The sequence below is a fragment of the Corythoichthys intestinalis genome, chromosome 4, assembly GCF_030265065.1.
Source record: "Corythoichthys intestinalis isolate RoL2023-P3 chromosome 4, ASM3026506v1, whole genome shotgun sequence".
NCBI classification, from domain to species: Eukaryota; Metazoa; Chordata; class Actinopteri; order Syngnathiformes; family Syngnathidae; genus Corythoichthys; species Corythoichthys intestinalis.
The window spans coordinates 19,062,066-19,086,494 of record NC_080398.1 but is presented as its reverse complement, the minus strand read 5'-3'; the positions used below and the strand labels follow the sequence as shown (position 1 = coordinate 19,086,494).

At 37.6% G+C, this 24,429-nt stretch overlaps 1 protein-coding gene across 2 annotated transcripts in view; it reads right to left on the bottom strand.

Annotated features, from left to right (window-relative positions):
- The window catches only part of kcnn3 (potassium intermediate/small conductance calcium-activated channel, subfamily N, member 3), a 218,485-nt gene that overhangs the window by 78,853 nt on the left and 115,203 nt on the right, over positions 1–24,429 (bottom strand). For both annotated transcript variants that reach the window (XM_057834614.1, XM_057834615.1), the window contains exons 5-6: positions 13,270–13,391; positions 4,538–4,679 (exon numbers count right to left, since the gene is read on the bottom strand). In XM_057834614.1, coding sequence (XP_057690597.1) covers positions 4,538–4,679; positions 13,270–13,391 — 264 coding nt within the window. The remainder of the gene's footprint in view (positions 1–4,537; positions 4,680–13,269; positions 13,392–24,429) is intronic.

Genomic DNA, 24,429 nt, shown 5'->3' with positions numbered 1-24,429 from the left:
AGGTCGAACTTCTTCTAACGAGGTCTAACGAGGCGCCACTCGTTACCTGTATTAATGGCACCTGTTTTAACTCATTATCGGTATAAAAGACACCTGTCCACAAATTCAGTCAGTCACACTCCAAACTCCACTATGGGCAAGACCAAAGAGCTGTCGAAGGACACCAGGGACAAAATTGTAGACCTGCACCAGGCTGGGAAGACTGAATCTGCAATAGGTAAAACGCTTGGTGTAAAGAAATCAACGGTGGGAGCAATTATTAGAAAATGGAAGACATACAAGACTACTGATAATCTCCCTCGATCTGGGGCTCCATGCAAGATCTTACCCCATGGTGTCAAAATGATAACAAGAACGGTGAGCAAAAATCCCAGAACCACACAGGGGGGACCTAGTGAATGACCTATTGAGAGCTGGGACCACAGTAACAAAGGCTACTATCAGTAACACAATGCGCCGCCAGGGACTCAAATCCTGCACTGCCAGATGTGTCCCCCTGCTGAAGCCAGTACACGTCCAGGCCCGTCTGAGGTTCGCTAGAGAGCATTTGGATGATCCAGAAGAGGACTGGGAGATTGTGTTATGGTCAGACGAAACCAAAATAGAACTTTTTGGTAGAAACACAGGTTCTCGTGTTTGGAGGAGAAAGAATACTGAATTGCAGCCGAAGAACACCATACCCACTGTGAAGCATGGGAGTGGAAACATCATGCTTTGGGGCTGTTTCTCTGCAAAGGGACCAGGACGACTGATCTGTGTAAAGTAAAGAATGAATGGGGCCATGTATCGAGAGATTTTGAGTGAAAATCTCCTTCCATCAGCAGGGGCATTGAAGATGAGACGTGGCTGGGTCTTTCAGCATGACAATGATCGCAAACACACAGCCATGAAGCCACAAAGGAGTGGCTTCGTAAGAAGCATTTCAAGGTCCTGGAGTGGCCTACCCAGTCTCCAGATCTCAACCCATAGAAAATTTGTGGAGGGAGTTGAAAGTCCGTGTTGCCCAATGACAGCCCCAAAACATCACTGCTCTAGAGGAGATCTGCATGGAGGAATGGGCCAAAATACCAGCAACAGTGTGTGAAAACCTTGTGAAGAGTTACAGAAAACGTTTGGCCTCCGTTATTGCCAACAAAGGGTACATGACAAAGAATTGAGATGAACTTTTAGTATTGACCAAATACTTATTTTCCACCATGATTTGCAAACAAATTCTTTAAAAATCAAACAACGTTGATTTTCTGTTTTTTTTCTTCCCCCCACATTCTGTCTCTTATGGTTGAGGTTTACCCCTGTTGACAATTACAGGCCTCTCTAATATTTTCAAGTGGGAGAACTTGTACAATTAGTGGTTGACTAAATACTTATTTGCCCCACTGTAGTATAAATGAGAAACAAGTAAATGTTTCTGTCCCCATTGATTAAAACAACAACTTTATATTAACTGATTACCAAAGAAAGAAATGGCCTCAAATTTTTCGGTAAAACTTTCCTTGCGAAGGAAAACCAACATAGTAACCTTGCAGTATGCATTTTGCAGGGTAGAAGAGACTCTCTTAGCGAAAATTGTGTTGATGCTTTTCAGGCGCATCTGGGCAGTAAACATTATTTGTGTGTGGCCATATTGCTGCGGGCCAGGGGGCGGGACTAAGTGCACACGGGTCACCCGGAGTTGGTGCATTATTAATTTCACAAACACCTTGCCTGTCTTGGCGAAAATTGTCTCCTATATAATAATAACCCGTGCTCAATGTTCCCTCTCAGCAAATACACTCAAAATACATCCTCAATTACTTGACGGAAAATAGATTTGAAAGCATCTCCACTATGAATTTGCATTTAAAGGAAAAAAGCGCCTCTGAGAAAGACAGCTGATGCGCTTGGAGAATTAAATCATTCTGTCGTTCAGAACGTTAATGCGATTAGGTAAGATATTAAAAAATGCATCATCCCAAATTGAGGCCCGCACCCACTGTGTGGCGTCTAACAATTAGTCTCCTTGTGCTACATGTCCTTTGAGGGAAGCAATCATTGGTAACATGTTCCATTTCAATCCTCTTTCCTTTGCCTGACCTTATAAAATGTCTCAAAGTCGCCAGAGTTTTGGGGACATTTGAAACGACTTAAAAACCCTATCATTGCCTCAGATTGGACTAATCGTCTTCCATCACTCAGAAAGTAGACGTTGTGGTGGAGAGCGACGCAGACTGCCACAATCTGTTTGAGAGGAATCCAGGCGAGTCAGAAGAGAAGTGAAGCAATGAAAGGGGCACTGAGAGACAGACGGGGGGTGGGGTGGGGGGCAGAAATAAACACTGGGCCCAGCAGAGGATGAGGAGTAGTGGATGGGCAGTGAGGGAACAGAAAAAGATAAGACAGGAGAATGAGCGAGAGTGACACTCTGGTAAGAGGGGACCATTATGCAACAAGGACACATGCACATACGTGAGCATTAATGGGCTCTATCTTGTTTTTGCACCAACAAACACACAGAAGCAGGCTAATTCAGGAATTGACTCCGGGGGTGTCCGTGTTACACAAACAACAGAATTTCCCAGGCAAAGTGCGCTCTTAATCTGTTGACCTTTCAAACAAGGTGATGATTGCACTGACAGACAGAAAGAGTAGAAGAGAGCGAGAGAGTGCAAGAGAGAGCTTGACACAAGCACATGTGAACTCTTATGCAGGCATGAAAATGGGTCAGGGGTTAAAAAGGTGTGGAGGAAATATGCTCCGGTAGGGCTGTCCCAAACGGCTAATTTTCTCCCGATTGGTCAGCCGACTATTTTTACAATTGGTCGAATAGTAATTTTTTTTCATTTTTTTTTTCATTTTGTTTAACTAATTTAGCAATGAAATTTTTGTTGACGCTTATTATTCACAAAAACATTTTGAAATTCTTAATTAAAGTACAAATAAACATGTAAATAACAATAAATCACACATAAACAATGAGGTCAAATGCTGATAGTAGGCCTGAACGATATTGGAAAAAACTATCATTGCCATTTTGGGGAGTTGGCGATATTAAAACGAGAAAAATTTTCACCAAATAACTTGAAGAGCTACGTTTGGGATAGGTGCACTGTTGACCAAGAAAAACAGTTTTGTCACTCTGCCTAGCAGGAGGGACAGTGAGACACTGTGGTGCTGTACGAGCATGAAGCAGAAAAACATGAATGTATGTTGTTTTTAAATAAAAACCCGACCCTTTTCACCCAATTACAATGCTATGAAAAATAGCGCCATCGGCCCTAATTTATATAACTCAGTTTAATCCAATATCCGCACACTTGCTGCGTTTATCAAGTAAAACAAAAGTTTAAATGTTGAAAAAAATAATAAAACAATTGCATGTCCTGCGATGTGACTATTGCACATGTGCACATTGCGATGGCGATGGTTCAAACGATATATTGTGCAGGCTTAGCTGATAGCATTTACTAGTGTGAAAGAATGGAATGTAAACAGATTCAGAACACTTCGCCTGCTTCGCCTTTCCAACATAATTCAAAACAATTCTTAAAAAAACATCTAGCATTATTATTATAGTATACTACTACTATATATAATAGTATAATAATTATAATATTGATTGCCAATCATATTTTTTTAAAAAGGGTGGTATTTTAAAGTTATTCTTAGTGTAGAATCTGAATTCTGTAGTATTATAGTATTTACATATTATAGTATTAATTCTGAAATATGTGGGATTAACTCCAGAAATCGTTATTTATATGGCAAACGTGACGTGCTTTTATTTTGAAATGTTCACCGGAAGTATGTCCGCTAAACCGCTAACAACTATACACTCCGCAAAAAGCACTTTTTGTCATTGCTTGTGGTGTCACTAATAGATTTTTTTTTCTCATTTTTTCATTTGAAAATGCTGTTAAATCAGAGATTTTTCATGTTTGAGTGTCACCTTTTAACTGCAAGTTTGCGTTTTGGAAAAGACTCCCAATGTTTTATAGCAGGCTAAAATAGGTTGTCTTTTTCCCCCATTACTCTCGGTGTAGCAATGCTAACGTTTACAGTGTTTAATTTAGATGTGTTTCCTTATTGTGTATGTGTCAACTGTAATTCTATGGCGTGTTGTTGACCAATAAACATCTGGACACAACAACTGGAGTCTCATATGTCATCTGCACACACGCACAAATGTATGCATGCACACGGTGATAGAACGCAGCCATGAAAATTACCGCCCTCATTTTTATTTACCTTGCGATAAATGGACTCATTGCATATCGCGACAGGCTTAGCAACTTCAATAAAACATATCGTTAGTTAGATGGATTACGACCCCCCCCCCAAATACAACCCCCCCCCCCCCCCCAAAATGTTCTCCTCGGATCTACACAATTCACGTAGGTCACCCTTTTTTACTTCACAACGGCGAATTTCGCTGAAAGGTGAGTGATTTTCATGCCTGCTTATGAGAAAAGCTATTCGCTAACTGCTATATTGCACACAGAATATTTTGAGTAGTACAGATTAGTATCGTTACAGGAAGTGGTGCATCCCTAGTACCCACCATGATTCCAGTGAGCAGACACACTCCTTTGCCACAGTAGGTATGAGGGACCATGTCTCCGTAGCCAATGGACAGGAAAGTGATGGAGATCAGCCACATAGCTCCCAGGAAGTTGCTGGTCACATCCTGTGCATCGTGATACCTGCACAAAACATGCAAAATTAAGTTAAAAGGTGATCATAGGAGGTAGTATATTTATTTTAGTATTTTTGTTAATATTTTGAAAATGCGTAGATTCCCATTTTCTCATATCTCAAATTTGCGCGTGAATACCTACCTTTTTTCCCTTAATGTCTTTGTATAAGTACTTTCCTGCCTTTTATTTATCATGAACTATGTCGGTCGTTGTTGTAAAGCACTTTGAGGACCTTTTGGGTTTTTGTAAAGGGCTATAGAAATAAATTTGATTTGATTAGAGTGCTGAAATATGAAATAATAATCATAATATTGGTAAACTTCATTATCGAACAGAAATGTAAAAATAAAAGTAAATGAGCATAACATTTAAAGAAAAATCGACATTGATTAAATTAATGTCTCTTGAGCAGAAATGTGTAATTAATCAAATTTACATCCAAATGGTCAAATGAAAAATAATATTATAAATAATACTACCACTACTATTACTTCCATTATAGATGTAATCATTTAAAAATGTTTCATGATATAACTTACTTATATATAAAATGAATTATGAAATGATAAAAAAAAAAAAAAATCAAAGATTTTATTTTTCAAAATTTTAAATTACATGACGAGACAAAAACAAAACAAAACAAAAAAAACAAAAAAAAAAAAAAGAAAATAATAAAATTAATGTCTCAAAACACTTGATTTTATATTTGGTCACAGACCATAATTAAAAAAAAAAAACGGAGTACTGATGCATATAGAACTTCTAACTATTAAATGTGTTTATTGTAGAAATAAACAATTCAGTGGTTGTACTTCTACTCCCATCCAGTTGTTGGCAGCGAGTGAAGTAACAACAACATTAGACTAATCCGAGTAGAGATTTGTGTACGTTGCCCTGTAGTGGTTGCTCGGATTATTCCTTTTATATGTCTGAAATCCGGGCTCATTGTGACTTTGACTGCAAAAATGGAGGCATGGAGTATTTAGAATCTTGCATTTAAGCAGGTTTGCACTAAAAAAGAGAAAATGTGAATGAAAATGAAAGGCATAGGTTGTTAAAACATAAAACATTTTTTTTTTTTTTAGTGCTGGTTGAGGTTTCAGGAATAAATTGATATAAATAATAAACAGTGAATGATGTTGCTCTGTCTGATCACTACTGCATTATGTTTAAAATGACCACCCCTGTCCATCTTCTGAAAAGGGAAACAGAGGTAATTAGGAAGCGTTACATAAGTGATAACACATGTGCGTTATTCACACAGGCCTATGCCTCATCATTTACCCCTACAATAGCTCCAGTGGAAGAACTTGTAAATAGTTTCAGTTCCAGTGTGATGACTGTAATGGACACTATTGCCCCGATTAAGACAAAAACTTTGTCAAGAAAGAAGAGGTCACCCTGGAGAAATGCCATACTAGCTATAAAACAAAAGCAAGTTTGTAGACGAGCAGAACGCAGATGGCGAAAAAACAAACTCCTAGTTTTTTATGATATCTACAAAGAGAGTCTTCGCAAATACAACCAGGAACTGAAAAATGCTAGACAATCATATTTTTCAGAGATCATTAGTAGAAACACCAACAATACTCGCACACTATTTTCTGTTGTTGACAAACTGACAAACCCACAAGCATCAATACCTCAGGAATTGGCATCTGAGGTGTCCTGTAATAATTTCTTCGCATTCTTTACACACAAAGTACTAAAGATTAGACAGACTGTGTGCAACTCCGGATTAACAAATGTTACACTAAACGCCTCCCAAAATGTCCCCCACGTCAATCTTAGACAGTTTAGCCTCTTGGACTATGCCACTTTAACAGAAATTGTGTCGAAATTAAAGCCCACAACATGCTGCCTTGACATCCTTCCTTCAAACTTTTTCAAAACTGTTTTTCATTGCATAGCCCCAGACATACTTCAAATTATAAATACTTCCCTCCAAACAGGAGAGTTTCCTCAGACTTTAAAAACTGCAGTAATAAAACCTCTCCTAAAAAAACCTAATCTGGATGCCTCAACCATTAGTAATTACAGGCCAATATCAAATCTGACATTCGTGGGGAAAATTATCGAAAGGGTTGTGTTTGAACAGATCCAGACTTTTATGATGCAAAACAATCTTTTTAACTCATTTCAGTCTGGATTTCGGCCACAACACAGCACCGAGACCGTGCTTATCAAAGTCCTAAATGATATTCGTCGGAATACCGATGCAGGCAAATCATCTGTTCTGCTACTATTGGATCTCAGCGCCGCATTTGACACGGTTGATCACAACATACTACTCAGCAGATTGGAACAGTGGGTAGGGCTTACTGACACTATTCTTCAGTGGTTCACATCCTATTTACATGATAGGGATTTCTTTGTGTCAATTGGAAACTATCAGTCAGAACGAACCAAATTCACGTGTGGAGTCCCTCAAGGGTCAATTCTTGGACCACTCTTATTTAACATCTATATGCTTCCGTTAGCTCAGATAATGGAACAGTATGACATCTCCTATCACGCCTATGCAGATGACACACAACTGTACATTTCTGTGTCCCCACATGATTATAGTCCCTTAGTCTCCCTGAGTAAATGTATTCATCAAATCAATGAATGGATGTGCCAGAATTTTCTCCAGTTAAATGTGGAGAAGACAGAGGTGATCATTTTTGGGCCAAAAAAGGAAAGGCCAAAGATAAGCAGGCAACTTAGCACAATGTCACTTACAGCTACAAATCAAGTCAGAAACCTTGGCGTAATTATTGACTCAGACCTAAAATTTGATAGCCATCTAAAGTCCGTCACTAAATCCGCTTATTACCACCTAAAAAATATAACCAGAATTAAGGGGCTTCTGACTCAACAAGACATGGAAAAACTTATGCATGCATTCATTTTCAGCAGATTGGACTATTGCAACGGTATAGTTACGGGTCTTGATAAAAAATCAATCAGGAAGCTGCAGCTAATACAGAATGCTGCAGCCAGAGTCCTCACAAATACAAGGAAGTTGGACCACATTACACCAGTTTTGAAATCGCTACACTGGCTTCCAGTGAGTCAAAGGATAGACTATAAAATACTACTGCTCGTCTACAAAACACTTAATGGCCTTGGACCAAAATACATGCTTGACTTGTTAGATTCCTATGAGACATCTAGACCCCTAAGGTCGTCTGTAACGGGTCTTCTGCATGTTCCAAGAACAAGAACCAAGCAGGGTGAGGCAGCATTTAGTTATTATGCTCCTCACCTCTGGAACAAGTTACCCGAACGTCTGAAGTATGCTCAAACTGTTAGCGCCTTTAAATCAGGGCTAAAAATGCTTTTGTTTAGCACTGCATATCCATAACTGTCTATATATTTCAATCTACCTGCCTTCTATTCCTCTTGTGCTTATCTCCATTGCTGATTTCAATGATTATTATTAGTAGTAGTTTTTGCTTTATTTTTATTTTTGTTTTATTTTTATTTATTTATTTTTATTCTGTGATTAAATGCGATCTTTTGTCTTGGTTTTTAGGTTGTGTTGATTTAAATGTGATTTTTATGGTCTTCATGTGATGTAAAGCACTTTGAATTGCCTTGTGTTGAATTGTGCTATATAAATAAATTTGCCTTGCCTTGCCTTACCTAAATGTACTAATGTCCATTTTGATTTATTTATTTTTTTCTAAAGTTAAATACAAATAACGCAAAAATCGTCTTCAAGTGCAGCGTCAGGATTAATCGTGATTGAATCGAATCGTGACCTGTGAATCGTGATATAAATCGTCTCAACAGATATGAGTCAATATACCCCCCTACAATGTAATAAAACTTATACATCTTTCATCTTTCAAAATCACGTTATTCATGAGATAATATTACACAATAATATATAATGAAATTTTACTACTTACATTTGGATTCAATTGTTTCGCTGTAGAAATATAAATGCTGTATAAATGAAAAGGCTAAACAAAAGTATCAGATTAAGCCTGGAAACAAAATACAGAGAAATGCATGGCTGGAGCTCTTTTAGCTCCAATAGACTGTAGTATCTGTGCTCACATGGACACACACTCACACACCGGTTACCGTAGCAACCAAGCCATTTGCAAATCCAACACAATGTTTCCTTCTCAAAAAATATTCATCAGAAACACATCCAGTACCAGTAGATTATAGCCATGAATGTCTTCAAAAGTGCATTCTTTGCCATGACTGGAGACCGCTGCCACATTGAAAGTTTTGCACCTCATTTGCCGCCCTTTTTTGTCCCATTCATTAGTTTGGCTCGCGGAGGAGAGGCAATGCCAATTAAACTTGGATGCCACCCAAATGAGGGCTTCCCACCAGCAGGGCATTTATGCATTTAAATAAGCTTATTAACCAATGCTTAATTCCCCATATTGCCTTGTTTTTGCCCTTGAAGAAATTAAAAACAGGGATGATACATTAGAAAGGCTGCCAAACAAATCGGATCATCTTAAGAAGCATCAAAAAATTATTTTCTTCTGTTTGTCCTTGATCATTTTTGCTCCCCTCTTTTGTTCTTGATTTCTAAGCAGTCACGGTTTTAGGTGTGGGGCCACAGGGGCACTGGCCCTGCCTCTAATTTGATTGGCCCCTGAAGTGCCTTTGTTCGCATTTTAGAACAAAGCATGTTAAAAGTGCACAATGTAGGTTTGATGGCCAGAAATAGTACTGCAACTAGATCAAAATGTTGACTAGCACAAAATGCCTCCTTGTTGCCAGAACACCGCTTCACATTGAAGAACCTGCAGGAAAAGAACTTTAAGTGGCAAGCGACAAGTCCTCTGTAGAAGGTATATCTTATTTTTAATGTTCATGCAAGATGTTTTCAATGTAATAATGCCAACATTTAATAATGACGATTAAAAGAGCCATGATACGAGGTTCAAGTTAGTTTATGCTACCATGACTGAAGGGAGGGAGGGCTCTTTTTCCTCATGTATAATCACATTGGCAAAGAAATATATCATTTGGTAATCAATTGCCAGCATCCACAAAGATTATTGAATTGCTCCATCCATTTTAATTTCCATTACCGACTGAATATATATGCACGTGTAAACACTTTATCTTTGCCCCGGTCAATGGATCCACATGCTAAATAACGTAGCACAACCATGCCAAATGAATGCATATCCTTGTTTTGCTTGAGAGGTAGACATAATCCAGACAGTTTGTCAAAGTTGGCAAAGCCTTAAGCCTGAGTTATGCTCCCGCGTTGCGTTGACGGCGCAGCGACTACGTCGTCATTAGACATTCGATGGTTCTCCGGCCAGGTGACGCGTTGCTCTGTAATTCACCGCCAAGCCACAAGAGGGGTGTGGCGTTATGTTTGTACGGTTTTGGGGCATGCTTGTTGACTTTATCTTGTCTAGTTTAACGGAGAAAAAAATAAACAATGCAAGATGGAATGTTTGAATGTGGATCTTCAGCTCATGAACATTGAATAAATGTTGATCATACAAATGTTGAGGCTCAGGCAACGCAGGCGACGGTTTCGAGGCGGTCTGTCCAACTTTTGATGCTTCATAGAGAGTTCTAGCCACGGGTGAAAACCAGCTAGCTGTGGCGGCTAGCTTCAAACTGCGTCCACCGTTTTGTCCGAGGTCTGCAAAGCCCTCCAGCTTGATTTGTGTGCCGTGTTCTATAACCAGTCAGTGGGAAGCCATAGCAGATTTCTGGCATCTATGGAACTTCCCAAACTGCGTTGGAAGCCTTGATGTTAACATTATCATAAAAGCACCGAGGCACTCTCAATCAGTGATGTATCGTGTGTGAACTGTCTGTTGTTGAAAATTAAACATCAAAACAACTCTTTTAACACCAAACCTGTGCTTTATTCTTCATATACTTGAAATGTGACACGTAAATAAGTCACAGACTCACAGCAAACATACAGTATGTACACAAAAAATGATCAAGTGCACCAACCAAAAATACGACATGAAGTGATAAAAACCTGGCAGTTTTTGGCCGACTGGGTCACCGCTTCGTGTGGCCACTCGATTCCGAACACACAAGTCTCGGTGGTTCTTCCATTTTTTTATTAAATCGCTGACCTTGCCATTTGGCAATCTTTATGATGTCTTGATGAGACTTGCTCTTCAATGATACTCCCGTCGGCTTGGTCCATTTTTGCGTGTAGAAAAATAATGTTTTACAATGGGGCGAATTTCGTGCTGAACCGGGAACAACAGTCTGAGCGGACCAATCACAGTCCATTTCTGCCACGCCATATGCGTTGACGTGATGCTAGGGTTTGAAAAATCAATCGGTACACGTCAGGCGCAGGGTCCTAAATCGGGTCTTCCTTGACGGCGCAGGTCTGACGCGGAAGCATAACTCGGCCTTTAGGTTACAGAGCTGTGGCAACCCGGATAGAGGTTCAACAATTAATCGACACCTGATCGATTAGCAAATTAATCGACAACTATTTTGATAACCAATTAATCGTTTAGGACCTTCTTCACCTTAAACTTGTCTAAATTCTTGAAATGATAACATACATATAACTTCTCAGTTTTAAATATTACCAGATTTCTTAATTGTTTTTGTTAAACACAAAAAATGAGTGTTCTCGTGTTACTTGGCACCATAAATAGTGTATTTCTGTTTCAGTTGTTTTTATTATTTTATTCCTTTTTTATTATGATTTAGTGTTTTTTATTATCATTGTATTAATTAATTTTTATCTCATGATATAAAAAGAATTTAGAAATATTAATAATTTTGAAAACTATATACAATACTAACTGCTAATATTTAAGTTTTTTTTCAATGACCGAAAATAGTCACTTGCCTGTAGTCTTTTTTTTTTTGTATAACTGTACACTGGTGTGACAATTGACCCTGAAAGCGTTAACCCTTTAACACCGAACGTGTTGGTGGCGACAAAATCATGCATATCATCTTTGAAGCCTCGTCACGCTGTAATTACGTCACCCATGTGCCACTGGTTGTTTTCATTTGAAAGTGCGGAAGTTGAGGTCCACGCCCGTTTTTGGTTGAAGTCAATTGACCAAGTAAACCGGGAGATTATGTCATTTGAGTTTTATAGTTTTATTGCCCTGAGAAATAAGCATTAAAACCCTGCATGGACCAAGTGTTTATGTCCATATTTCCCTCATTTGTTGTCCTTTTTCAAAACCGAAAGCACCACGAAAGACTACATATCCTAGGAGACGTTGTGAGGTCAAAAAGGACGGAAGTAATGTGAACATTTTTAGTAAATTGCTGAGTGAGGCGCCACCTAAGGAGAAGGAGGCGAGGTAGTGGGCGACGGCCGGTTGGATTGAGCGAGTGACTTTGAAAGGTGCGGAATGAATCGAAAACTAAATTTAGCGCAAGCTAATGCATTATTTCATCAACTCAAGGAAGAGTTTGGGTTAGATTTGTCGTTGTTGAAGAGTTGGCTATGTGACTATTGTGTGCCGTAAGCTCTGTGCTCTATTCAAGGGGAAACTGAGTTGCATGCCTGAAAAAATTGGAACTGAAGTAGTTTATTGTCAGTATTGTTGAAAAGACTTTTTTAATGTTATATTTGATATTTTTTTCACTACCAAACTTTTCAGTTTGTATATAGATGTGTATGTGTGTTCAATAAGCTTGATCGCATGTACCGGTATATACTTTTGATAAGGTGATGGGTACAATACCTAACCTCACAAAGAAATATCATCAAACCCTTTTTGTGTTGGATGATGAATATGTATTTATGTAGAAATATACATATATTTTCACTATTTAGCACTGTTGGTCTACTGTATATAACCTGTTTTGACCATAGTATGTGTAAAAGCCAAAAACGCCTAAGAACATACCTGCTGTTTGTGTTGTCAAATATAAAACTTTCAGTCTTATTTTGTCCGTTTATCCTACAAGTTGAATAAATATTAACAAGCTTCAAAACGGTTCGTCAAGAAATTTTGGATGTCAATGGGAAATCAATATTACAAATTTTGACAAAAGATTTGGGGATTTTTTTTTTTCCTTTTTGGGTCCAAAATGTTGATTATAATTGATCAGAGAAGAAAACAACAGTTTGGACATGAAGGTAATGGTGTCCTGAAAAAAGGGACCCAACCTGGCCATTGTGAACATTTTTTTCTTTAAAAAAGTAAAGGCAAATCAAAGGCATGCAAATTCGGCCAAAATAGGCAAAGGTGTTAAGGGTTAAATACTTACTTTTGTGTAGAATATGTTCTTCTTTCATCTAACACCATAAAAATACTTGATAAAACTTCAAACCACTATAAATACAAAACTACTGATCAGATTCAGATTACAGTAAATTTTCTGAGTAAAGGTTTTTGTTCTTGGAATGCAGGCAAAACACTTCATGAAACCATTTTCTACAACAAAAATAATTAGGGACTCCTGATTCAAAGTTACTCTAACCATTTAGTTTAATCAGAGCTGATCATACAATTAAAATATTATTTTTTTAATGTAGCAACAAAAGGAAACCCAGTGGGGTAGATTGTGGTTAACCAGACAATTGTATTTGTTTCCTTTTCTAATAATCACATGCTTATGTCCAACATATTGTCGATTCCGGCGATACACACATTGTACTCCTCACCTCTCACAAACTCGTACAGTCCAGGCAGCAATGATCCACAGAGAGATGCTGAAGACCAGCAGCACCGTCCCGGGGCAGATCGTCATTAGTGTTTTCATGACAAACCGTGTGTTAAAATGCACCTGCAACACATTCACACACGCTTATTACATGACGGCTTATATAAAAATGACAATATTTTACCATAAGTAAAATTCATGCATCAAATGTCACGTTCAGAATTGCTTCTAGTGCTGCAACGATTAATCGATTAACTCGAGTATTCGATTAGAAAAAAGATTGGAATAAAATTTTGCTGCTTTGAGTATTCGTTTAATTAAAGAGGCAATGTATTGGTTTGTTTTGAAAGTGTTTGCATTTACTTTTATTGATTTGGGTGGATACACTTCCCTCTAGTCTGCCTCATTTCACGTGGCTGAATCCAGCTGCTCCCTGTTAAAACCAACATAAGCTAAGTTTTTGTTTGGGCTAATGTTTTTTTTAATGCATTCGTGAAGTAGTTTCTAGGTATATATAGCCGTTTTTTGTGGGAATATGTGTCTGAACCATTTGTTAAGAGCATTGTAAAAATTTTTTAAAAAGTTAGCGTTTTATAGCATTTAAGCTAGCGGACTTTTGCTGTGTAAGTTAGCCAATTGTTCTTTTGTTGTACATACATCCTCATTTTTTTTTATACCGTTTGAGGCTCAGCTCAGGTATTTTATTTTCCTTATCCGATTACTCGATTATTCGAACTAACTAGTTCATTGATTAATCGACTATTAAAATAATCGATAGCTGCAGCCTTAATTGCTTTACTTGAAAATCAAATGCATACAACATGAAATTGAGTTTCTGGGCTTGTAGGAGTTACTGTGTACATGCAGCACGTAGCCACAGTGTTGTTAGGAACTTTATCATTTAACTTGGCTTGAAGCTTTTGTCCTTCCTGGCAGCTAATGTGGATGAATTTGCTTTTATTAGGCGACACAGTCAATTTGCTCGAAGATAGATGGACTAGAATGACAAGAGCTGACTGATTCAGGAAACCTAATACAGTCTGCCTTGTATCTATTTGTTAGTAAAGAAAGAGAGAAGTAACAAAAAACAGCGTTTATTCGCCTTTTCTTATTTTACAAAGATTCTTCACATGACTGTGTAAAATACTATATTTGACAAGGTAGGAGAAGTGAGTGTAAGGTATTGAAAGTTGTACAACCATCCCCGCAACCATCCAATTATTGCATATAACGCTTGCACATGGGTGATGTTCTACCTCCTTCTGGGTGGATTTTTGTTACAGTTGCGGATTTTTTGGGGTATTAGGGAAGGAGTCGTAATATTTAACCTCATTATTGGAGTAAAAATGCTCAATGGCAAATTTAAAGTAAATGTACTGAGATACAGTATACATTTTTTAGTGTGTTTTTTTTTTTTTTAGAGCTGTCAAACGATTAAAAATTTTAATTGAGTTAATTACAGCTTAAAAATGAATTAATTGTAATTAATCGCAATTCAAACCATCTATAAAATATGCCATATTTTTCTGTAAATTATTGTTGGAATGGAAAGATAAGACACAAGACGGATATATACATTCAACATACTGTACATAAGTACTGTATTTATTATAAAAATAAATTAACAAGATGGCATTAACATTATTAACATTCTGTTAAAGCGATCCATGGATAGAAAGACTTCTATCCAGTAGAAATTCTAGTTCTAGACTAGTTCTTGAAAGATAAATGTTAATACAAGTGATAGAAATCTTATATTAAAACCCCTCTTAATGTTTTCGTTTTAATAAAATTTGTAAAATTTTCAATCAAAAAATAAACTAGTAGCTTAATAATTACACAATGCTCATGTTGCTGAAACCCAAAAACAACAAACAACACACGTAACAAGTGGACATTACACTGTGCTGTCATTTTAATCTGTTTGAGCGGGGCATGTGTGTTAAATGCGTCAAATATTTTAACGTGATTAATTAAAAAAGATAATTACCGCCCGTTAACGCGATAATTTTTACAGCCCTAGTTTTTTTATGGACTGGTCGTGAGAGTCAATCTCATGACTTATATAGGCAAACTACCATTTACGCGCACATTCGCATCTATGAGCAAATTAAAGGTTTTGATGACCTTGACACCCATCTCTGCCTCTAATCCATTCATTCACTATATTTACTGTAGTGTTCAGTTGTGCCTTGAGATATGAGTGACCTGACACACGAGTTCTTTATGTCATGAACCATCAATTTGCCGATATTTTGTTATGATTTATAAGAAGACATGTACGGTATGACCACTCTATAGTGACTGCAACTCAATTTAACTGACAGATAATTATGATGCAAAAACAGTGAAATTATTTCAATTGCATGTATGAGTGTTATTTTCCTTGTTTAAGTCATATGAACAGATATAGAAGATTTGAGTTGGGTTATGAGCAGAACAAATTGACCTTCCATCTCAAGGCAACATTGACATCATGAGAAAATTAGGACACCCCATTAAATATTCAGTTCTTTACAAACAAATGTTCACATTGCAATGTCTGATTATCTCTGGAAAATAAAGTGATTTAATTGCAGGTAAACAATAAAAAATAACATTGTTTTACTCATTAAACCAAATATATCAACAAAAATGCATATTCTAACTGAGGAAAAAGTTAGGACACCCTACCGCTTAAAAGCTAGTGTTAACCCCTTTGGCTGAAATAACTTTTGTAACCATCGACCTACCATCTTTGACATTGGTCTGAAGAAAGTTTGCCCCACTCCTCAACGCAGAATACTTTCAGTTGTGAGATGTTTGATGGGTTTCTTGCATGTACAGCCCTTTTCATATCACCCCACAGCATGTCAATGGGATTAAGGTCTGGGCTTTGACGCGGCCATTCCAGGACTCTCCATTTCTTTTCAGACAGTCCTTGGTGGATTTACTGGTAATTTTTGGGTCATTATCATGTTGCAGGGTCCAGTTTCGCTTCAATTTAAATTTTTCACAGATAATCTTACAAGCAACCTCAAGCAACCTCTGATACACAATAGAATTCATGTTGGATTCTACGATGGTGAGCTGGCCAGGTCCTGCTGGAGCAAAGCATCCCCAAAACTTTTCCTGGAATGCTGTATTGGGTTTACGCTAAACATGTCCTCTGTTCTGGTGTCCAAATAATTTGATTTTAGATTCATTTGTCCAAAGAACATTATTCCAGAAGTCCTGGTCTTTGTCTACATTCACTCTGCCCTTTATGTTCTTCTTGGAAAGCAAAGGTTTCCTCCTTGCACCTTGCACGCCTCCCATGAATGTTAAATTTGTTTGGTCTCTTTCTAATTGTAGAGGCATGCACTTTAACATCAACAGTAGCAAGAGCCTGCTGTAGGTCCCGTGACGACATTTTAGGGTTTTTGGAGACTTCTTTTAGTATCTTGCGTTCTGCTCTCGGGGTGAACTTGCTTGGACGGCCAGACCTGGGCATGTGGGCAGTTGTTTAGAATGTCCTCCACTTGTAGACTATTTTTCAGACAGTGGGATGGCAGATTTTATATCCTTTTGAGATCTTTTGAAATCCCTTACCAGACTCATAAGTGTCTACAATATTCTTTCTGAAGGCCTCAGAATGCTCTCAACATGGTGTTTTCTCTCACTTCAACAGTCAGTCACTCTTGAAAGTATTCTGCGTTGAGGAGTGGGGCAAACTTTCTTCAGACTGATGTCAAAGTCAGTAGGTACATGGCTACAAAAAGCTTCTCACTGAAGTTATTTTAGCCAAAGGCTGGTAACACTAGCATCTAGGTGGTAGGGCGACTTTTTACTCAGTTTTTGTTTATATATTTGGTTTAATGAGTAAAACCATATTACTTTTTGTTGTTTACCTGCAATTAAATCACCTTTTCCCCCCCAGAGATAAAGAAAAGCAAGATCAGATATGTCCATCGATATGTAAACCTTTCTTATTAAAGAATTGAATATTTAATGGGGTGTCCTAATTTTTTCACATGACTGTATTTAAAAAAGAACAACAAGAACTTTGATGACATCTTCACCTCCCTTTCAATTCCTTGAAGTAAAAAACAAGACAAGAATATCTCCTAAAAACATTTTGTTTTTTTCTACATGTGCATTCAATCCAAACACATCATCATCATCATCATCATCATCATTTAACGTCATTAAAAAGTCGCCTCTGAACATTTACTGCCCGGCTCAGGCACATCCCTCCACTGTCTCGATCTTTTCTTTTCATGCCCCATTTGAGCTGCATGTAATATCTTGTTCCCATTTCAAGTTCTCATCTCACATTGTGTTATAAAGGATTCCACGAAGCTTATGTCTCCAGTGCAAAGAAAAGACATGTGATTGGAAGGATGGCGCAAGAACACAGATCTCATTTGAGCTCAAGAGCTTTTTGACCTTACCATTTTCATGCAGGGCAGAACAGAGAAATAGCACTTTGCAAGCCTTGAGTTATGCAGTCACTGCACACGTCACTAAGCATGCCTGGATAGTATGTTTAAGTATTTTTTTGGTCATGTTTTTAGTTAAGCATTGATTCTGAACTGCTCTAGGTCTATATATTGTTATTTTTGTTGTTGTGATGTTGCATTTTCTTCTGGTCCTGATGGTTTTTATCGTTGCATGTTGCAACATGATAATAACGCTATTGATAGATAACTAAGAGCATTTGGCTAATTGCTGTCAATTATAAACTTATATGTATATATTTTTTTGATTTTGTAGAAGACCTTGTTACTCTCACTTATGTAGCAATCTAATTTTGCTGTAGAAAAAGTTGTATTTGATTTCAAGAGGGGAGCGGCAGTTGTATCAGAGAGATAAAACAGTAACTGACTGATCTCACCTCAGGATAAAGAGGCAGACTGCAGGTTGTTTTAGCTGTATCCTTGTATTCAAGTATTTATTAAATTGTATCTCTTATTATTTTCAAAGCATTCATTCTGTCTGTTTTCTACAAACGAGGAACATTTTTGCTTTGATATTTGTGAATAATGATTGGCTGTTCGTCTATATCGGTGTTTCTCGAACTGTTTACATCAAGTACGGCATCAAAGTATAGTCAATTCTCCAAATACGACCATCACGGATGACAAGTGCCTATGACAGCATAAAGCACGTTTATTTTATATTTCACGCGGTAATTTATGCTTCTGAATGAAATGGACCGATTGGATGTTTGTGCAAACGATCGATGTATTTATTCAATTTTTTAAATCCTGCGCCATGAAAATGAGTGACTTCCTGGATTGAGGAAGAATGTGAATGCGGACTAATTATCTTCAATACTACAGTATGCAGAACGACTGCGGATTCAAGTGATTTTGCGGATTAATTTGTTTATGTTTCGCATCACACCAGCCCAATGTTGCTGTTGCTGCAGCAGGGAGAGGCATGAGAGCCTTTTTGGGTTTCAAAAAGATCTTCTTAACCGCGGTGAATGGGCAAAACAAGTCCGACAACTGTGGGACCATTGGACCGACGAGGAAGTGAGTAAGCTAAGTGTTTTATATTATGTCAAATACTGGGATCATGGCACACGTTTTAATAAGGAGGTGGCTTGCATTTTGTGGGAGACAATGCTCCATGTCCATCGAGAAGGCCACTCGGCCGACGTCCAGTGGCTTGTCGCACACCATGCTCGCCGGCCAATAAAGGCGTGACTCGGCTTGGGCCCGGGGAACCCCTCGCTCTCGTCTCCGGTTCTCGATTGTGTCCAGACTTCCACCCCCTTCGGTCCTCTATATGTGCCCAGCAATAGAGCACTATCCTCGGCTTGGGCTCGGGCAGCCACATGCTCCGACATCGGCTGGTTTGTCCGGCTTTCATTCTCCAGCTCTGTCCCTTGCGACGAGCACTCGTGCTGGGGCCGCAGCAGGCGAACGACAATTTGAAACTTGCTTGCCACCGGGGGCTGGCTGTTCGGTGCAGGCTGTCACCCTCGCCGCCGTGTGCGACATGAGTCGGGGTAGTTTTGTGTGATTTTTTGTTTTCGAAAGGGGAGGACTTGGAAAAGCCGCTAGGTTCGGGTTAGCATGTCGCCTAGGTTTCACGCCTCCTGCTTTGTTTACGCTCTTTCCTTTGTCTCTGAAGCTAGGGCAGGGAAACGACAAAAGCCGGATTAACTCTGCTGGCATAAAATACCGTTAGGGAGGTTTAAGAAGTCGGCAGTTTTGACCATTATGCAGTAATTTAGCCCTGTCGTTCTGAATAAATGCATTTTTTGATATTTCATATTCCATTTAGTACAAGACTGTTATTTGTCATGACCATACAATTTGTTTAGCCATTGGAGGAAAAATTCTTAGATAAAAAGAATATCCTGTAAAAATATTGGTGTAGAGAGATTAAAACAATGATTTCAACAACAATTCCTCGTTCTGATTCTTCCCCCTCAGTGGACTGAGATCTAAATCAGCTGAAATCGTTACTCTGCCGACGTCATCACCTAGATGGAGGCACTAGAGCACTATAATGACAGACAGGGCTAAATGGCAGATTAACAGAATCAGTTCTCGTCATCTGCGCTTTGCCCAATTGTTGTATATAGTCGAATGATCTATAAATATGAATTTAATTCACATGATAATGCTATTTAAGATTTTTTTATGGTGTCACAGGCACTTTAAGTTCCACTGTTATTATTTTTTTCCACACAGTGTTTTCGTCAACAATGACAGTAATGAAAATTATTTCGTTGACGAACATTTTTTTCATGACAGTGACGTGACGAGCTAAAAACGTGGCTCAGGAGACTAAAACATGATGAGATGAATGCCAGTTTTTGTCTCAAGAGATGACAATGAGACGATATACGACCGTTTCTGCCATACGTTCAGAATGTGTGACATTTTCATATTGTACATGGAGTACGTCAGCTTGCATCTAGCAGTGTTTGGCTCGTGTCAGTCATGTGAGATGTGCTGTGCTTCTACCTCACTCTCATTACTGCAGTTTAGGATGTGTTACAAGCTTGGCTGCGCTCCATCTTGCTTATTTAAAAACACATGGTAAGATTTGTTTTCTTATCTTGGCAAGAGAGAATATGCAATGTTGCTTTAGCCTTTAAAGGTCTGTGCTGAGTGATCATCACACACTAAATGTAACTGGTTGCGTGAGCATAGCATCCGCATTAGCATCAACTTTAGCGTGGCTAGCATCCTCTTAAACGCTCGGACAACTTTTTTTTTTTAATACAAATCATGACTTCTAGGTAGGTTTAATTGAAAATAATATACTGCTTTTCCTGCTGAGTGTGTACTATCATCACGAAGTTGTTGTCCTTGTAGACGCTACAACATATGCTCATTCAAAATAGTTGAAAACCTTTATTTATTTACCTTCCGGTTAAAACTTTTGAACTTTACAAACAAAAACATTTTGAGTAACGGTCGACTAAAACTAGACAAAATTTGTATGAGATTTTGTTTACTAAAACTTGACGAAGACGAACACATTTTGAAATGACTAATATATGATGAAGACTAATTAGTATTTTCGTCCATAGGACGAGGACAAAAATTGAAATGGCTGTCAAAAACTACATTTTTTCCACACTATTTAAATGATTGAATCTTGGTAAAAGGTATTCAAAAAAGCAAATTTAAGGGCTTGTAAAGATCCATAACCAAGAGCGAAGGTTTGGTCTTAACATTGGTAATGATGCTATAGCAGCATAACCTGCATGTGCACTTTTTGCTGAGGACGGGACATTAATAAGACCAAAAAGATTGGGTGAACGGGGGTCAGGGCTACATTTCTCACGAATATGCTGATGTGTTTCCTAAGTTAAAAAAAAATGTTTTTTCATTGGAGAAAGTCATTTTTCAAAATGGGCGAGTTCCCCCTTGCTTTGTCGTTGTGTTTTTGTGTGTGTGTGTTTTTTTTTTAACTACTTAACCTATGCATGTTAGCCTACAATGTCCTTCACCACAAGAGTAATACATTGCTTTAATGAGTTGTCTCTTTCATCTTCTTATCCCTTATTTTCATATCTAAAGTGCATCAGTGGGTTGAGCAATTGTGAAAAAAAAATCTAAATCAGGATTAATTAAACTTTTTACCTCAGTTATGATTAATGCATGATTATCTGGAAAAAATATCTGCATAGGCTGCAAATAAAAATATATACTTTTATAAGAATAATGTGAAAAATATTGAGAATAAATATATTTTAATTAATGAATAAATGCACTAACAGGTATTTGGTTTAAAAAGTGTAAAGTCACAACATGCTCTAGCTTTCTTTCCTTTTAAATCAGGTTTACAAGAAGAAAAGCAGAAGCTTGTGTTTTTTTTGACTTGTAAACACTTTCCTGTGAAACACAGAGTGAGATCTCTCTTTCTAAGCAGCTTTTTGCTCACATTTTGCTGGTTCTATATTTCCAGCAGCAGCTTTAATTAACGTTAAAAGTACGAAAAAGCCACACAGGAAGACACTTGTCTCTAAGCAGCTTCCTACTCGAGTTTTGCAAGTTAGCAAGTTCACACAGTTTAATGTTATGCTAACTCTGATGCAGGTCGGATTTTCAGTGGCAAAATTTGTGGCGTGTTCCCGACTTCCACAACATTGACGATTTTGTACATTACTTAGAGTGGCTGCTTCTGCCGGCTGAAAGAAACATATTATTTTATTTTTTATTATGATTTTTATCATATATATAGATAATTTCCCTCCTCTTTGAAGGAGGAGGAGGAGGCACCATGTTGACAAGTGTGAGGTTGTGTGAGTGTGCGTGTGTGGGGGGTGGTCTAGTCATCAGCCAATCAAATGTCCGTTTGATTGGCTGAAAGGGGTATATGTAAGTCTGAATATAATGAAAATAATTCACTTAATTATGGTCGGGTCAATTCTATCCTAACGAAAAGACAATTTTAGTAGTCGATTAATCGATGAACAAGTTAGTTCGAATAATCGAGTAATCAGATAAGTAACATAAAAAATTTAAAATAGCTGAGCTGAGCCTCAAACGGTATTAAAAAAAAAAAAGAGGATCTATGTACAACAAAAGAACAATTGGCTAACTTACATAGCAAAAGTCCGCTAGCTTAAATGCTATAAAACGTTCACAATGCTCTTAACACATGGTTCAGACACATATTCCCACAAAAAAGGCTAAATAAACCTAGAAACTAAATTAAAACATTACATTAAAAAAACATTAGCTTGGTTTATGTTGGTCTTAACATGGAACAGCTGGATTCCATGTGAAATGAGGCAGACTAGAGGGCAGTGTATCCACCCAAATCAATAAAGCTTAATGCAAACACTTTCAAGACAAACCATTACAACGCCACTTTAATTAAACGAATATTCGAAGCAGCAAAATTTAATTTGAATATTTTTGTCTAATCGAATACTCGAGTTAATTGATTAATCGTTGCTGCACTACATATGTTACTGAACTCATTATATAATGCAAATTACTTTGCTTAAAGTTGGTGGGGACAATTTCAGCATCCTGAAAAGTTTAGTGTTATGTCTCTACCGTCCCTATGCACACCTACATCTTTGTCCATGCTGATTGGAATTGTGTATTAAAATAATTTTTAAAGCAGTTTGGCTGACAGCATTGCCCCCTGATGACATCATTGAACTACGGAAAGTGAAAGGTTACAAATATTCTTATTATAGACATTGAGTTTTTGGATGCAAATTACAGTTGAGACTCGTTGATTTGATCATGTGACGAGTTGGGATACAATGTTAAGTTTAAAGTGGTTTAGAAGAAGAATAAAGTCCTTATTAAGTATTGTTTTATTTTACAACTTCAGCCAGCCAGATGGAGAAGACAAAAATGAAAGTCGGAATCATTTGCTTTCATTACAGTGCTAAACGAGCTCGGATAATGACAGAACACTCAATGGTAAATATCTTGTTTTATGCCACTCGAATCTAGACTTCAGCTAGCGTGGCGATTCAAGAATAAATAATTTCTTATCTGAAAATAATCAAATCGAATGCCTTTGTTTCGTGACCGATCCAAAGTGTATGTGTTGGATCAATATCCTACACAGCAATTAATAAGTCTACTTATTAAACATAGTTTTGATCAAAATGAGTAATATGTCTAGAAAAACAACTAAGAAGCTGATCACTCAATGTTTAAAAGTAGGGTTGTTCCGATCATGTTTTTTTTGCTCCCGATCCGATCCCGATCGTTTTAGTTTGGGTATCTGCCGATCCCGATATTTCCCGATCCGATTGCTTTTTTTTTGCTCCCGATTCAATTCCAATCATTCCCGATAATTTTTCCCGATCATATACATTTTGGCAACGCATCAAGAAAAAAATGAATAAAACTCAGACGAATATATACATTCAACATACAGTACATAAGTACTGTATTTATTATGACAATAAATCCTCAAGATGGCATTTACATTATTAACATTCTTTCTGTGAGAGGGATCCACGGATAGAAAGACTTATAATTCTTAAAGGATAAATGTGACTTTGTATATTGTGACTAAATATTGCCATCTAGTGTATTTGTTGAGCTTTCAGTAAATGATACTGTAGCCATTTAACTGTTGTGCCCAAATGCATGATGGGAAGTGCACCCATGACTGTGCGTAGTGGTACCAATTGATATATCTTCTCTGCATTGGGAAATAACAGGTGTTAAGAAAAAGATCAATTACTACCTTTCTTCCCCACATTGCTTCCCACGATATTTCTAATCATAGGGAGAGGGATTGTAAGGCTTTAGCCAATTAAAAAAATTCTCCAAAGGCTGCCAAAATTCATTCAACTCATTTTACGCTGCCTTTTAGCTCTATATATAGATAAAATGGCGCCATTACAGATTGAACGCGACAATGCGTGAGTGGGTCGTGCAGCGCATGCGTTAATTGCGTTAAATATTTTAACGTGATAAATTATTACAAAAATTAATTACCGCCGTTAACGGGATAAATTTGATAACCCTACCTTAAGCCTAAACTAAAGACTCTGGATGAGTGTAACATATTATGTCTGTAACGTTAAATACAATTAGAAAACTATTTAATTAAGATATATATTTATATAATAAAAAAAAGGCATGTCCGATATATTTTTGCCGATTCTGATACTTTGAAAATGACGTGATCGGACCCGATCGACATCCCTATTTAAAGGTAAAAAAAAGGCATTGGCAACATTTTGGAA